Source organism: Lagenorhynchus albirostris, chromosome 1 (assembly GCF_949774975.1).
Source record: "Lagenorhynchus albirostris chromosome 1, mLagAlb1.1, whole genome shotgun sequence".
Taxonomy (NCBI): domain Eukaryota; kingdom Metazoa; phylum Chordata; class Mammalia; order Artiodactyla; family Delphinidae; genus Lagenorhynchus; species Lagenorhynchus albirostris.
In genome coordinates, this window is record NC_083095.1 from 28,623,299 (window position 1) to 28,640,225 (window position 16,927).

A 16,927-nucleotide genomic window follows, 5' to 3' on the forward strand; every position below is an offset into this window, starting at 1 on the left:
GTTTTAGCAAAAGAAGGAAAAATAGGTCATATTGACTTCAATCTATTATTGTAAATAATCATATTGGATGAAGAATACATATATGATATTGAAGACACAGGAAAGAATTATGTTATGCAGCTAAGAAAATATCACCTATGATCACATTTAAATCAAAAGGTATCTGTACTCTTAAGGGTTTTTTTAATGTATCTTGAAATCTTTGTGCAAAACGGAAAGCAATCTGTGTATTTCCTTAATGAAGATGTTTACAGAGATAACAAAGAGGTTTCTTCTGAAATGCAAACTATCTGCTTTCCGATGTTACCTCCTGTCATCATGGACTGGAATGCAGCTGGAAAGAAAAAAAAAACTAGGTTATCTGAAAACATAAATGTCACCATCCTACATGTTTATCAGTAGGTCAGACACATACAATTAATTTGAATAATTTTTTCAATGATTTTAAGTACAAAAGGAAACTGTCATGAAAAGAAACCTCAAGTAAAACACTGGCAAAGTTATAGGACAAACTAACCCAATTAACATGTTAAAAATGTGTTTTTATCCAACTAGAAATGATTAATTGGTGTCTACATCCATGTTCACTGTTACAGAGTCTGAAGACTAGAGGCAAATAAATATGAGGATAAATGTCAGCAATAACAATTTTTAAATAACTTTAAAATATTAGAAATCTAGTCATAAAGTTTTACTAAGTGAAATATACATCTCCAAATATATTAAAATTTTTTTCTCAAAAAGGAAAAATTATCAGTTTTATTCAATCCTCTTTATTTGAAACAAAAGAGAGTGTTGAAATCTGTGTATGTTAGTAAAAAAAAAAAAACCCAATATTGAAAATTTGCTTCATGTAATCTTATGATGGCTTAGAACCATTCAATCAGAAAAAGTTACCTAGAGGCTAAATGACTTTCACAATTCTTACATTTTTTTTTCATAAGTTATTTACAAAACCAAAGAAACACTCACTTTACAATTTGAAATGAGAAAACAATGGCTCTTAAATACCACTAAGTTGAACTTCATGAAGTTTGATCAAGACTTTACAGGAAAGAAATGATTTAAAAAGAAAAAAACAACAGAGGAGTAGAATTAAAAGAAAAAAGAGAGTATCTGTGCTGAACTCATGTGTATAATAAATAAATCTGCATTCATCTTACCTCCCATGTTTTCCAATCCATTTATCATAGTCTCTTTGATCTGTAAATCAAAATAGGTATATTTTATATTCTTTAGACTTAAGTGTTTCTATTTAACAGTTTTCAGTTTTACAAAAGGCAGCAATACTATTTAGCATTTTCTGTCTAAAAAGAGATCTTCATTTTGTGTAGGTAGTCCAGAAAAGTTTCCTATCAATTCATTTTTTAAGTACAATCCTATTTTCCCATTGTCTAATCTTCAGTTTGTAATATCACATGCTATACACCTTCTTTTCAAAAAACAAAGTATATAAGCACACACACATACAACTTTGCCTATTATTTTCACATTTCAAGAACATCCTAGGTCAGGGTCTCTGGACCCCAGATCGATAATTCCTGATTTTCAGCCACAGCCAAGGGATCTATCAGAATGTCCAGGGAGGGCAGGAAAGATGTATGGTGGTGGAGACGTACTAGGAGGTGCTTATAAGCACAGCTTCCAACTCATAGTAGCATTCCATAAATATGTGTTAATGAATATTACAATTTGGAAAAAACAAAAACCTATTGATCTTGTAATATAGTCTAAGAAAAGTAAACGTTAATAAAATTTTAGATAAAGGGAATAATGAGAGGATTTCTCAATCAGAAGAGTTATCCTCACTCAGGAGGTAAAGTTAATTTATAATATTCAGTATACTTTTCTTCTGTAGAAATATTTATTACAAAACTAATATTAAATTCAAATAATACAAAAGTATATCAAGTAGCAGGAAGAATAATACTGATAAAGAACAGAAGCAAGTTCTACCTTTAGCTTTCCTTCTTTAAACCACTGACTCAGCTGGAGAATACCAGGCTCAAATTTGTCCTTAAAATTTAACACCAGAAATCTTTCTCTGTAGTGGGGAAGAAAAGGATAATGATCAGAGACTAGGGAGGGAGTGAGAAAGCCCAAATCAAATCATTCCAGAACACTAAAATTTGTTAATCTTTCAAACATTAGGACTTAATCACACAGAGTCTGGTCAGATATAGCTTTAGGTGTAGTTACAAGCGTAAGTATAATGGACTTCTATTGTATTCTCTGCCCAGCATCTATAATCCCATTTGGTAGTAACACTGTGATTTTACTTTGTGGGTGACATCCTTTCCCCACCCTCATGTAACGAAAGCCAGGCCAGTCTGAGCCATTAAGTATCAGCCTGGAGATGTGATAAAACTGCAAGAAGAGAGCTGTTCTCTTTTTTGCTTGGATTGCTAATCTGGTAAAATGTAAGAGTAAAGATAACAGTCATCCTCCTGCTGCTGCAAGAGGAGAGCCTGCGAGGGAGCCAAGACAATCCAGAAGAAAGCACAGCCCAGGGGTGAAGAAAAACTGAGTCATGGGACCTCCCTGGTGGCGCAGTAGTTAAGACTCCACCTGCCAGTGCGGGGGACACGGGTTCGAGCCCTGGTCCGGGAGGATCCCACATGCCGTGAAGCAACTAAGCCCGTGCGCCACAACTAATGAAGCCTGTGCACCTAGAGCCCGTGCTCCATAACAAGAGAAGCCACCGCAATGAGAGGCCCGTGCACCGCAACGAAGAGTAGCCCCCACTCGCCACAACTAGAGAAAGCCTGCGCGCAGCAACAAAGACCCAACACAGCCAAAAGTAAGAATTAATTAATTAAAAAAAAAAAAACTTGAGTCATGACACCACTATGCAAACCTTTTATCCAGCCAAATCTAAGCCAGTACTAATACTGAACTTCTTAGATACATGAGCCAATAAATTTCCTTCGCACTTAAGTCAATACGAGTGGAATTTCTAACACTCAAAAAAAGATTTGCGAAAGATTGATTGAACAGATGCATCTTTCAAAAAGTTTTCTGCCAGGGACCTAGTTAACCAAAACCTAAATGACCACCTTAAAATGTACATTTTCAAGTTTTATTTAATAAGAAAAATTATATATGAAGAACAACATATTTTGTATTCATCCATGATCTTTAAACCCCTTGGATCTGGTAATAAGGGGAAAGTATAGAACACACCTTGTGATGTTTCTTTCTTTCCGGATTGCTTCTACAGCAGAGGGTAGTGGAGGAGGATAAGGCACATCTTTGTTGTACTGAGAAATTTGACCACATAGGATGATGTGGCTGTTCTGATTCATCTGTTCAGAGAAAACTGATGATTATAACCTAAGATATACACCTTCCCTATGTTTACTAATTTTATGGCTGCCTCAATGAAAGCCTCCTTGACTGTAATATTTAATCTTTTTTTTTTTTTTTTCAAATGGCCACACCACTCGGTTTGTGGTATCTTAGTTCCCTGACCAGGGATTGAACCTGCGCCCTGGGCAGTGAAAGCACACGGTCCTAACAACTGGACCACCTCACCTCCAGGGAATTCCCTATAGTATTCAATACTATTATGCCAGTTATAATTGGCATTATAGTATTATAATTAGTATTATATAATTATAATGCCAAGTAATTGATTTTGTTTTGAAGACTTACCCATTATATGTATTAGAGAGCTTTAATTAGCTAGAAAATAAGTCTACTGCAAAGGAACACAGCAGTAAATAAGAGTTTGGTAATCAGCAAAAGAATTGCATTAGTTCTCATTGTCATCATTGTTGCTTACTTTTGTTATTATTGGTAGAGTATTTCTTAGAATTTAAATAATTTCACCTCAATTGAAAACAATTTTACATAGAGTAAAGGACAATGCAGTGTTAACAGCTAATGTTGATAAATTGTAACACTGTCAGTTAAAATATGTAAATACCTGCAATCTATGAAAATCCTTTCCTTACCCAAAGTCATGGCTGTAAGTTGGTTGATTTAAGTTGGTTGATGGTTAGAAGTGAGTTAAAGGTTAGAATTTCATTTGAATAATACAACTGTATTTTTTCACAAAAATAAATTACAGGTGAAAATATAACATTGCTAGCAAAGAACTGAAGTTGATGCTCACAGTGCAAATCCACAAGCAAATCCACAAATGGAAGTAGCTTCAGCAAGCTCTTCTGTATCACTTAATTACAATACTGACCATCATGTTTTTCACCATAAACCCTACAATTTTATAAAGTTTTTTTTTCTCTCTATCAGGTAAAAAGATATCACATCAAATAAACCGTAGTATTCAAATTTATAACAAACAAATCAGAAAACAACCTGACTTATCACTGTATCACTGATGTCACCTCCAACATTGTCAAAGTAAACATCCACTCCAGAGGGGCATAATTCACGGAGCTGTTCTGCCACACTCCCCTCTTTATAATTAATTGCAGCATCAAAGCCCAGTTCTGAGGTCAAAAGGAGGCACTTCTCAGGTGTTCCACAAATTCCCACAACTCTGGAACAGCCCATCAAATGGCCAATCTAGGGGGAAAATTTTTGAAAATTAAACAACTTTCAACTGTCACAATTTAAATATAAAAATGTGAAAGTATGAAAGTTAATACAAGTACATATATGAAAGTGTTCGTCACAACTGAGGTTAGATTCTAAGGCCTTTAGCTGAAAGTAATTTGAAACCAAAAGAACTGAGAACAGATATAATGGCATTCTTTAAAAAATTAAGATTGAATAAAATTAGAGTTAGTTTGAATGTTAAAATCTCGCAATTTAAAGATGATGTCATAAAAGGAATAGTCAGACCCAAAACATCTCTATCTTGCAATTCAATATTTTTCAGGCCTGTGAGCAACTAAAATCACTATTAAGATAAAATGTTTTGTTTCAACGGTTTCACACTATAAAGGCTATTATTCATAAAACAATGTACTTTATAAATTTCTATCATAATATTTACTATACTTCTAGAACCCAATAAGTGCTTTCTTATTTGAAGATGATTTTTTTAAAATATAAATTTGTTTTTTAATTCATGTAATTCCAGACAGGTACTCTGTGATTTTCTTCTTCATATTGATTACAGCAATGCTCTAGCATTTACCATGTCAGTTTTGGTTAAAAGAGAACAAAATACAGGGCTTCCCTGGTGGTGCAACGGTTGAGAGTCCGCCTGCCAATGCAGGGGACACGGGTTCATGCCCCGGCCTGGGAGGATCCCACATGCCGCGGAGCGTATGGGCCTGTGGGCCATGGCCGCTGAGCCTGCGCGTCCGGAGCTCCGCAACAGGAGAGGCCACAACAGTGAGAAGCCCGCGTACCGCATAAATAAATAAATAATAAAATTTTTAAAAAAAGAACAAAATACAAAAATCTGTAACATTTTTCATATTGTTAAGAAGAGAGTCTAAGCATGCTATAACATCACTTCTACCAAAAATGTGTAAAATAATCATAGTATAAATTTGTTCAATTTTATATCTTAAATTATATACACATATCCAGAGATTCAGTTATGACTAGTTTTTTAGAAAATCAGATTATTCTCCAAAAGTTTACCTGCCCAGCTAAGGATCCACAAGCACCAGCAGCTCCACTAACAACCATTGTCTGATTCGATTCAGCAGTTATATGACCTTTTTCCTGTATCCCAATCAAGGAAGTCAAACCAGGCATCCCTATAGCTCCAAGAAAGTATGAAAGGTGTCCATCCACAAGCTGTGGGTCTACCTAAAAAATATATACATACCTTTTAAAAATGATACTAGGAATTTCCATTTTAAGTCAACAGGGTAGAGACAACCTGTTAAGTACTGTATTGTGTCCCCACCAAATTCATATATTGAAGACCTAACTCTTAGTGTGAGTATATTTGGAGATAGGGCCTTTAAGGAGATAAGGTTAAATGAGGTCATAAAGGTGGGGCCCTAATCTGATAGGGCTTATGTCCTTAAAAGAGGAAGAGGCACCAGAGATCTCTTTCTATGCAGGTGCACAGAGGAAAGGCTGGATGCTGTGTGAGGACACAGTGAGAAGGCAGCCATCTTTAAGCCAGGAAGAGAGGCTTCACCTGAAACCAAATGTTCCAGCACCTTGACCTCAGACTTCTAGACTCCAGAACTGCGAGAAAATAAATTTCAGTCTATGGTATTTTGTAATGGCAGTTCAAGTGGACTAATAAACAACCCAACATAGTTTCAAGAACAGTAAACCATTCTTCAGTCTTGTTAAAATTCTATAATTTACTTGTACAAAGTAAAAAAAAAAAAAAGAATATTACTTCTCTTTATAGTTAAAAAAACCCTACAAAACCTTTAAAAAAGAATTGCCACATAAGAGATACCAAATATTCTTTCTTGTCAATGTCCCAAATATTTCAAAAGAGAGGAAACACTTAACAGGAAAACACTAGGCAAAACTGCAAAGTTTAAAAATCTCTGAGCAATTCCAGAGTAAACATTTATCTATATAAAAATGAGCTCAAACTCTAACAGTTCTCATTACTGATGCTTAAAATGGTCCATGGAAATGTAAGGAAGGTGTGATACAATTTCTTCTAGCTTAATTACAGAATAAAATGAGGTCTCCGTCAGCTTTTTAGCATTTTACGTTTATATGTTTACCAGGCCCAATCAATAGTTAATTATACTTCTCTCGCATTTTCTGTGCCTGTTTTCTTATCTGTAACATTAGGGAGAATTGAAAAAAAATTATATAGAAAGACTCCCTACCATAAAGGTTTTATAATAGTTTTTAAGGAATTGAATAATTTTGGTAAAAACTCAATAAACCACCAAAAGTAATCAAGATTCGCCACCTTGGTCTGCCACAAAGAAAGAAAATGGCAGTTCGTAATCAGCAGTTTTAAATGGCTATCAGTTAAGTCTGGTATGTGAATAAAGGTAATGGAGATATTAAAGTCTATAATATACAGAAAGGTCTACCGTACACTACACAGAAATGTATCCTGTAGTTAATAGTCATTTATTAGTAAAGCCAGTATAAAAACATTGTGAGATAAGTTTGCTTTTAGCAAAGATCATTTTTCTATCCCTTCTGAATTCCTCTTCCTCATTTCTAATACCTACTCCCCAAACATTTTTAAGCTCTCTCCAGTTGCTCAATTTCCCACTATAGCACAATGACAGGGAAAACTAGAAAGTGCTTAATGTTTCTCTTTCACTTCCTGCTATGAAATTTCTAGTTAAATATATTTTACTGGTACCATTAAGTTGGCAAATGATTGTGTAATGTCTCCCGCATCTCATTTTATCTTAACAGCCATCTTTAACTGATTATAATAATTGGTAATCATAAAAATACTAAAATTTTATAAAGCTTTTTACAAAGCCTTAATCACATTTATCATAGCTAAATTTAATTTAATTTTCACATTCACTTGTGAGGTAACTATTGTTTTCATTTTGCACATGAGGAAACTGAGGTTCAGAGATATAAGGTAACTTCCTTGATGACAAATATTAGGCTGAATCACATGAGGCTGCCAGTTTTTGTAGGTCAAAACAGACAAATATTGGTAATTCCACATGGTTCAGCCTAACAGTAGAAACCGAACTCAAGATTTCTGACACAAGATGGAATTTCAAGCACAAACCAAATGAATTTCATAAGTCAAGTGGAAATTTCTCAGGAAACTTTAAAACATACAACTATAAGGGGCCTTCTAGTTCTTAGTATAAAACATTTATGTAAAATTTGAGAAATTAAATATGGAAAACAACATCACTCATTGGCAATCTAAGAACTGTCATACATAGTTACAACCAACAGTGGAAGAGGAATGAAAGGCTTTCCATATTCTGACAGCTATCTAAAAAGAAAACATGTGCTTTTATTTTTTCCCTGATAACAAAAAGAACTGAGCACCAAATGCATAAAGAAGGAATTACAGGGGAAGAAAAAAATCAGATACTTTATATTATACATCACCTTTTCAAGGATATTTCCATCTAGAATAACCTTGGTTTGCCAGGGCCAATAGAAAGAAGTCACAAAATCGCCTTTAGTAAAATTTGTGTGTTTGCTTTCTTCTATAATCCCAATACCTCCACCATCAACCACCTGAGACAGCTGCCAAGGTGATATATAGTCACTGCCAGTGTCTTCATTCATTTTACAACGCTAAGAAAAGAAAACATAGATTAGGATAATTCTCTCTGATAATACTGAAAGAGTTTACTAATTTACCCAGTGACTAAATGAAAGTATGTAACAAGTAATATTAAGTACAGTGTTAGCCAAACAAAACTTACCTTAATTTCTCTCTTCCTTTCAGTTATTTTTTATCCTGAAAAAAAAGTATCCCCTCTATAACAAGAGTGAAATTTAAAAGGAATTTAAGTATGTTCTAAAATAGATTTGTGGTGATAGTTCCGCAACTTTGTGAATAGACTAAAAACCACTGAATTGTACACTTTAAATGTGTAAACTGTATGATATGTGGATTATAGTTCAATAAAGTTGTTAAAATTCTTAATTACTTAAAGAAATTTATGTAATATTACATACATTATGCTAGCAAAAATAATACAAGATACTGTGTCAATGGTTTCAATGGATTGTTGCAAATTAGGTACACTTACTGTTGCTGATAATATTATAAAACTGTCCATTTTTTTAATAGAAAACAAACTAGTAACATATAGACCATAATACTGCTCATTTCTTCAGCCAAGCAATACTGCTTCCTCAATGGAAATAACCCAAAAGAGAAATGAAACAATTTTTATACAGTTATTCATCACAACTTCAGACCAAGCACTACAACATTCCCCCTAACCTCAGCTGGATGTTCTCTTTATTCCTCAAAGACATAATGTCACAATAGCACCACACCTTTCCATAGGACTAGGGCTAAAGACTTCTCCCAGAGGTAATCAAGGCTTTCTTCCTCTCTGTGGCTCACTCTTGCCTCTCTCATGAAGGCCAAGATGTACAAGCCTACAGTGTGGTCCAGGAGATGGAATAGATGGAAGGCTGCTTGATCAAGGGGCCCCCCATGGTCTGGTTCAGTTCACCAAGGGAAAAGACCACATAGGGAATTGAGGCAGAAGCTTCTATGGGAATACACTACACTTCTGCTTGTGTGCCCCTCCCATATATTCTTGAAAAGCAAGTGCAGCAGCCATTGGATACTGGCCACACCAAGAACCTGATTCTTAAGGCTAACAGAAAAAGTGGGAACGAGTAATTCCCCATAGGTAAGCGAGTGATGTCAACAGAATAAAATGTTATACAACCACCAAAATAATAATAATATCTGGACTAGTTTTTCTTATGAAGGTATGAATATAAAATCACAAATATGAAATCAAAATAGTACATACATATTAAACATAACCATGTAAAATACAGTACACACATAGTGATTAAAATTACTTGTGAATTTGGAATGATATAAAATTTCAATAAGTTAATGTTCATCAGATTTCTTTTTTCCTCTTTAAAGATGCTTAGTCCTTTTTTTTTTTTTAACAGTGTCAAGTGAAAGCAACCAAAGTAATTTTCTTCCTTCTTTCCTTTAATACTTAATAAGCACTTACGCTTGTCACTGGAGATACAGTGATAAATAAGATCTTTGTCATAATAACTTTTTATTAGGGAAAATAAATATCTAATAACAACACAAATAATTATTAATTACAACTGGGATATAGGCTGAAGGTCAACGTACTGTTTTGAGAAAGTGTAACAGAAAGGACTAGTCTGAGGGTTCAGAGTAATTTTTTTTTTTATAAATTTATTCATTTATGTATTTTCGGCTGCGTTGGGTCTTCGTTGCTGCACGTGGGCTTTCTCTAGTTGTGGCGATTGGGGGCTACTCTTTGTTTCGGTGCGCAGGCTTCTCATTGCGGTGGCTTCTCTTGTTGCAGAGCACGGGCTCTAGGCGCGCAGGCTCAGTAGTTGTGGCTCGCGGGCTCTAGAGGACAGGCTCAGTAGTTGTGGTCCACGGGATTAGTTGCTCCGCAGCATGTGGGATCTTCCCGGACCAGGGCTCAAGCCCATATCCCCTGCACTGGCAGGCGAATTCTTAACCACTGCACCACCAGGGAAGTCCCTCAAATATTTATTAATCATGAGGCTTACACAATGAAATTCAGATGCAACATGAAAAAATATGAAAATAAAATTATTTTCACTAAGTCACAAAATCCTGATTCTTACCATATAAGGATCCACAGAAAGGTAAAGAGTTCTGACTTGTACTTGTCCTTCATTGATATTATCTGGCAAGTTTACTTCTTCTACTCGGAAATTTTCTGCCACTGGATTACCATTTTTTCCTAGAATATTAGGCAAAAATATAAAATCAAAAAGTCACTTTCCCATAGAATTATTTATTATTTTTAAAAGGTCACTCTAAGATTTAGAGCACTCCTGGAATACACACATGAATAAATCCATATTGTTTTGTAATTTTTCTGTAACTCAGCATAAATTCTTCAAATAGTTTCACTTGCTCTTGGTTTTCTCCAAGAATTTCCTTTGGCATATTGCTGTCAATGTAAAAATTTCTTTTTTAAGGTGATTACAGGTAAATCACCTCATCTGTTATAAAATTATAGAAGGATTTCAAAAAGTAAAAAAGCACAGCCAGCTTTTTTTTTAACTATGAAAATTAAAATTTACAAGGTAGCAGAAATACCACATTAGCCAAAGTAAAGAAGTAAACTATCCTTCCTCATTTTTAGATGAAAAGAGAAACTTAAATGAATATAATTAAAACTTCATATTCATTGAATCATCAAATTTATAAGGTGAAAATAGAATGTAGACATTTTAATCTAATTGCTCACTTTACTAAAACTGAGAAAAGGTAAGTGTCTTTCCCAGGCCACATGCTAGGTAAGCACCAAAATCAAGGCAGCATGGGCCCAAACCTCTCAGGTTACTTCCATGCCTACGCTTCTATGAGTCAGGTTAGATGTCAGGTTAGATGACCTAGGATGACAGAGGTCAGTGCTTTTCACATAAAACAGAAAAGCACATCTTAAGAATCAATGATACACATTACAAAGAAAAACAAGCCACATATATTTATAATATAACCTTCTAAAAATTATAATATTTTAAAATACCTTATTTCCCCAACAAGTGGCCTTGATAACTTATCATTTAAAAAACTGAATATTGGGACTTCCCTGGTGGTGCAGTGGTCAAGAATCCGCCTGCCAATGCAGGAAACACAGATTAGAGCCCTGGTCCGGGAAGATCCCACGGAGCAACTAAGCCCATGCACCACAACTACTGAAGCCCGCACACCTAGAGCCCGTGCTCCGCAACAAGAGAAGCCACAGCAATGAGAAGCCCGCACACCGCAAGAAAGAGTAGCCCCCCCTCAACTCAACTAGAGAAAGCTTGCGCACAGCAACGAAGACCCAACGCAGTCATGAATGAATGAATGAATAAATAAATAAATAAAAATTTAAAATGAATATTATATTATTTAAAGAGTTTCTTCTAATGTCTCTACTAGTGTTAATATCTTCCTACCTCATTTACCACATTTACATCATATTATTACTTTTTGTTCCTCCATTTGCATTAATAATTATTAAAGACCACAGTTGTTCGTTCATCACAGACAAATACATACCAGGTCGGGAATTCAATACCACTCTTTGTACAATCATCACCTTGTTTGCACAGTGGTCTCACAAGACTTCTGTATAAAATAACTCCTATAAACAGAAAAGTTTTAAATCACAAGTAAGTTATGAAATATTCAACAATTTAAAAGTTAAAAAAAAATGTACATTTGTGTTTCTGAACAAGGAAAGGAAAAATCATATTTAGGATCCAAAAAAGATGTAGTCTCCTGTTAGAGTTTGCCTCCTAAAGCAAATATATGAAGAAAGACTAAATCTTATTAGAATATTTGACTAATAAGAACAAATTCACTGAAGATTGAGTGGAACAAAATGTTTTTGGCCTCATAATTCAGGCACATTCATCTTCAAGCCATCATGATTAAGGCTCCTACTGTAGCTTGATTAAAAGAAAACAATATGATATATGCCTCCAGAGTTAGCCCGTTAGTCTAGTAGCAAATAAAACACTAGCCGTTTAATTGAGATGTAACCAAATTTTCAAAAATTCTTTTATTCATTTATCAAAATGGAAATTTCTTAATAGTTCTGCTGATTATAAAAGTAATACATCAAAAGCATTTTAAAATCCTCACCTTCTAGGAAATTATGTAATATAGAATGGCCAAGTGAGTAAAAAAGGATCAGTTTATTCTGGGTTTACAATCTGAGCTAATGAAAGAAGCAAAATGAAGTTCCAATGCTAGCAGTATCTGACTTGGGCATGCTTACTTTATCCATCACTAAAAATGAGAACAGACCATTAGTGTTATTCTGTACCAAGGACTGTTGTGCTATGAAACATATATACATATATATATATATGCACATATATATTTATGTAGTATTTAATAATATTTAATATATATTTCATTTAATCTAACAATCCTATTAAATATTTTATTATTATCCCCAATTTATAGATGAGGAAATGTGCCTTAAAGTGTTTAAGCACTTTCCTAAGGTGGTGGAGTTGAGATCCAAACCCAAGCTGTCTGACATTCCAATCACTTAACTACTACATAAAAATTTCCATCCTATATGTCTAAGTTGTTTGATTTTTAAGTTACTAAGCAAATATTATCCTTTTTAAAATTATTTACTAGTTGTCTTCTCTCATTAGATATTTTATTTCATCCTCTTTAGCACCTAATAATGTTGAGAAGCCCAAGAATAACAATTATATCAATGACTTTTTTTACAATTGCAACATATTTTTTATTAAATTATAGTTGATTTACATTATTATATTAGTTTCAGGTGTAGAGCATAGTGATGCAACATTTTTACAGCTTATACTCCACTAAAAGTTATTACAAGATAGTGGCTATAATTCCCCATGCTATACAATATATCCTTGTTGCTTATCAACAGTTGCAATATATTTAGCTCTTAGCATCATTTCTAAGTTTATACAGCAGCACACTTAGACATTTGACAACCATGTGTAGATCCATTTGATATTTAATAATGCTTACCTTGTATCACTGGGTAATTTCATTTACCCATGACTCTACTCCTAATCTAGTTTCTAAATTTGCAGGACTCTTGAATTTCTTCATATTTCTCTAATCCCATATAGTACCTGAGTTTCTTATATAGACCTGAGATTTATGTATACTTCTCAGAAAAATGTTAAATAATCATCACGGGGTATTTTTCAAATCTTGCGTAACATAGTATTTATATGGAGATAACTTATGGAGGACTTTCACACAGATTTATTTATTTCTTAAAACAAAGTATATAGGTAATATCCTTATCTTACAACGGAAACTGAGGTACAGTTTGTACCCAAGATCACATAGCAGTTAAGCAGAGGAGTTAGGACTGAAACATAAATCTCCTCATCCCTCATCTCACTTGTCCTCACTCTTTCCACTATTGCCCGCCAATCACCTCCAAACACGGTTTTCACGTATATAGCCACATAATAATGTTCAACTCTTCTGTAGGTACCCTTTACAAGAGGAGAGGAATTCTGCTCCTAATTAAGAACTACATGTCTGATGTTAGTGGCATTCCATAAAATAGAATGAAGAACATGGATATTCATCTTATTTGCTTCCTTACTTTTTATAATGTATATATTTATAATCTCACTGGTTGTGACCTTCATGGGGGGTTGCTCTCAATATACACTCTCTCCTTTCGGACACAATGTTGCCAGCTAAGGACTGCATTCCCCAGCTTCCCATTAAAACAAAATCCCAGACATCATCCTATTCAAAAATCCCTCAGTTATGCATCTCTAACAACAGGTTGTTTTAAACATAAACACTATGCCATTAACATAACAGAATTAATAGTCCAGGTAATTCCTTGACATTATCTAATACCTAGTGCATATTCAAATTCCGTCTTTTTACAGTTGGTTCGTTAGAATCAAGTCCATATACTGTATTTTTGAGTCTCCCCTTTTTTATTTCATGTCACTGATTGTTGAAAAAACATGTTTCTTCATTCCTTTGTCTGTTGAATGACCTTGGGTTGCATCCTCATAGTGTCTTTTTGTTTTTTGGCTGAGCAGCATGCAGGATCTTAGTTCCCTGACCAGGGATGGAATCCGTGGCCCCGGCAGTGGAAGCGCGGAGTCTTAACCACTGGACCGCCAGGGAAGTCCCTATTTTTATTTTTTTTCTCATAATGTCATTTACTTCATTCTTCTATCTCCCCGCTTATCCTTGACAGGTAGTTAGATCTAGAGGTTTGATTAGATGCAGGTTCAGACTTTTTAGGCAAGAATCTTTAAAGGTGGTGCTGTGTGCATCCTATTTCATCACAGCGAGAAGTCCATAATGTCTTGCAGGGCTAAGTGTATTTTTTTAAAGAAAATCTCCTATTGAATCACCATGTGTGTAAATTACATAGGGTTAAAAGGCAAAGTTTTCCAAATTGATACTGGATCCAAAGATAACTGACCTTAAGTGGTGATTAACAGCACCAAGATGGCTAAATTTTCAAAGGAGTCTTTCCAAATGAAGTTTCATATTTGCCACTCTTTTCCCTAATTACTTTCAATGTATGTTTTATTACTTGAAATTATGCACACTGTAGATTTGTCCAAATACTGCTTATCAGCATGAAAAGCACACTATTAAAGTTTTCTCCCTCTGTATTAAATTAGAAAGTTTTCAAGTATCAAACACTACAATTAACTAATGTAGGATAATCGTGCAATATCCCTCCATAGCACAACAACACATTTAAAACATGAAGAAATTTAGTCACAAAATTAAAATATACAATATGATACACCAGCTCTAGATCTGAAAGGAGGTGTGGTGGTGGTGGTGTTATTCATCCCAAATGGGAGGGAAAAAAAACTCAAGTCCTTATTGACTGACATCAAGCAGACCATATTTGCCCATAGGTTCCTAACTGGTGGTAAACAATATTCCAAAATAATACCAGATCAATGATCAACTGAAAAATTCTAGTGCCAGTCAAAAAGAGTGTGTTATCTTAATGTCTACCTTGCAGCCTATTATAAGGGGTAGGGCACCCAACTAGGAAAAGCAGAGTACATATCCTGCTTCTAATCACGCAGGATCTTGGGAAAGTTCCTTCTCTCAGCTTGGTTACTGAATGTACCTAAGTGCCAGGAACTGGGCTAAAGACTTAATAGCCATTGTCTCCTTTAACCCCTCCATCCAACAACACTCTGAGGATGGTACTGTCACTGTTCCCATTTTATAGAGGAGGAAAACGAGGCACAGAGAGGTTGAATAACTTGCCCATGGTCGCACAACTGGTAATGACTGCACTAGAACCCACAGGCAAACACAACACACACCACTGCCATAACATGAGATTCCTAACACCTTTAAAAAAACAAAACAAAAAAACTTCTCTACCCTGATCTTGCTCAATTATTCTGCCACAAATGACTGTTGCCCACGGCCTTATTACAAAACGTGTAAATCTCTGGGATTTCCTCCACTTTTTCTGGACGGTCGCTCTCCTTTCCTTTGAGACTTCTGTTTTTTTCCTTCCTTTCCCCTAGTATGTGGGGATTCCTGCATGGCTCTTCCATTTCTCAGTGGCTTCACCTTGTCTGGCTCCTACTACCAACCACTCATACGTAAATTACTAAAAATCTGCGTCTACAACCCAGAATTTCAGACTGACTTCCCAGAATGTAAACACCAAGACAGGGAATCGTGCCTGTTTAGTTCAGTGATTTATGTTCACCCCCTATGCCTTGCACATGGTAGGTGCCCATTAAATATGTGTTAAATGAACATCCCAAGGACACCTTAAACACAATTATGTCCAAACTTGAGGTTGCTTACTACCAACAATTCTAAAAAAAAAAAAAAAAAGCCCTGCTTCTGCTTCTTCTCCAGCATTCCCTATCCCAGTGACGTAGGCAATAATGCTAGCGTCGCCAGCAGCTCCGGGAGGAAGCCGGGAGGTCACCCTGGTTCCTTGATCCTCCCTCACCTGAAGGGCCCGACCCAGCCTCGGGCTCCCCCGCCCTAACAGACCCGGCCGGCGGAGCCCCGCGCTTCACTCACCGCCAAGGAGCTCGGGAGGAAATCTCGCGCGGTTTGCAGAGCTGGCGAGGGGTTCGCCGCGCGACCTCGGCCCTCCGACCTCAGTACGCAGGCGCACGACTAGACCTCGGCTCCTCACCCCCTCCCCTCCCAGGGGCGGGCTTTTGAAGTTTAGGCTACAGACCTGCCTGGGTCACAGCGTTTCCGTGGAAGGTTGGGAAGGTGCGGAGATTTATAGACTAGTCATATGTATGGGCAAAGTGTATTAATAAGTTAACCGGGATTGGTGGCCTATGGCAGCCCCTACTACCTGGACCCAAAGAACAAATCGTTCAACCTTGACCAGTGAGTTCACTTCTAGCAGTACTTTTTTTTTTTTTTTTTTTTTTTTGCGGTACGCAGGCCTCTCACTGTTGTGGCCTCTCCCATTGCGGAGCACAGGGTCCGGACGCGCAGGCTCAGCGGCCATGGCTCACAGGCCCAGCCCCTCCGCGGCATGTGGGATCCTCCCGGATCGGGGCACGAACCAGTGTCCCCTGCATCGGCAGGCGGACTCTCAACCACTGCGCCACCAGGGAAGCCCTTTAGCAGTACTTTGAAGGAATTTTGTTTTATGGATTTCTCCCTGAACCTCAGGTTGGAAAATTATAGTTAGTTAGGGGCCCGACAAGCCTACCCTTCGTTTTATAGCCGAGGAAACTGAGGCTTGAAGAACTGCTGTGATTGGACCATCTACCTTTCAGCTGGTTAGGGGAAGTGCTGGGGTTACATAGTCTCTCCGGACTGCTGGCCCAGGACTCCTTCCCTTACAACAGG

General features: G+C 36.2%; 1 protein-coding gene across 4 annotated transcripts; it reads right to left on the reverse strand.

Moving 5' to 3' along the window:
* Positions 1–26: 26 nt before the first annotated feature.
* On the reverse strand, positions 27–16,242 carry PTGR2 (prostaglandin reductase 2). 4 transcript variants are annotated; one of them, XM_060139277.1, is made up of 10 exons: positions 16,133–16,242; positions 11,621–11,705; positions 10,189–10,307; positions 7,954–8,145; positions 5,563–5,733; positions 4,321–4,530; positions 3,184–3,305; positions 1,957–2,044; positions 1,164–1,203; positions 27–334 (listed from the first exon to the last, which is right to left on the reverse strand). In XM_060139277.1, the coding sequence occupies exons 2-10, from the start codon at positions 11,655–11,657 to the stop codon at positions 249–251; spliced, it is 1,065 nt and encodes a 354-aa protein (XP_059995260.1). In that variant the 5' UTR covers positions 11,658–11,705; positions 16,133–16,242; the 3' UTR covers positions 27–248. The 4 variants fall into 4 exon arrangements, with proteins under 4 accessions (XP_059995260.1, XP_059995268.1, XP_059995286.1 ...); XM_060139285.1 differs by lacking the exon at positions 16,133–16,242 and adding an exon at positions 11,103–11,192 and having other exon boundaries at positions 11,621–11,690; XM_060139303.1 differs by lacking the exon at positions 5,563–5,733.
* Between the last annotated feature and the right edge of the window lie 685 nt (positions 16,243–16,927).

What these genes read in the sequence shown, in the direction of transcription:
- PTGR2 (XM_060139277.1), bottom strand. Translation starts at nt 11,657, where the DNA reads ATGATTGTACAAAGAGTGGTATTGAATTCCCGACCTG. An exon ending in AAAGAAAGAAACATCACAAG is followed by an intron (nt 2,045 to 3,183) that starts GTGTGTTCTATA and finishes TCCCCACTACAG; the next exon opens with AGAAAGATTTCTGGTGTTAA. An exon ending in TTAAAGAAGGAAAGCTAAAG is followed by an intron (nt 1,204 to 1,956) that starts GTAGAACTTGCT and finishes TTTGATTTACAG; the next exon opens with ATCAAAGAGACTATGATAAA.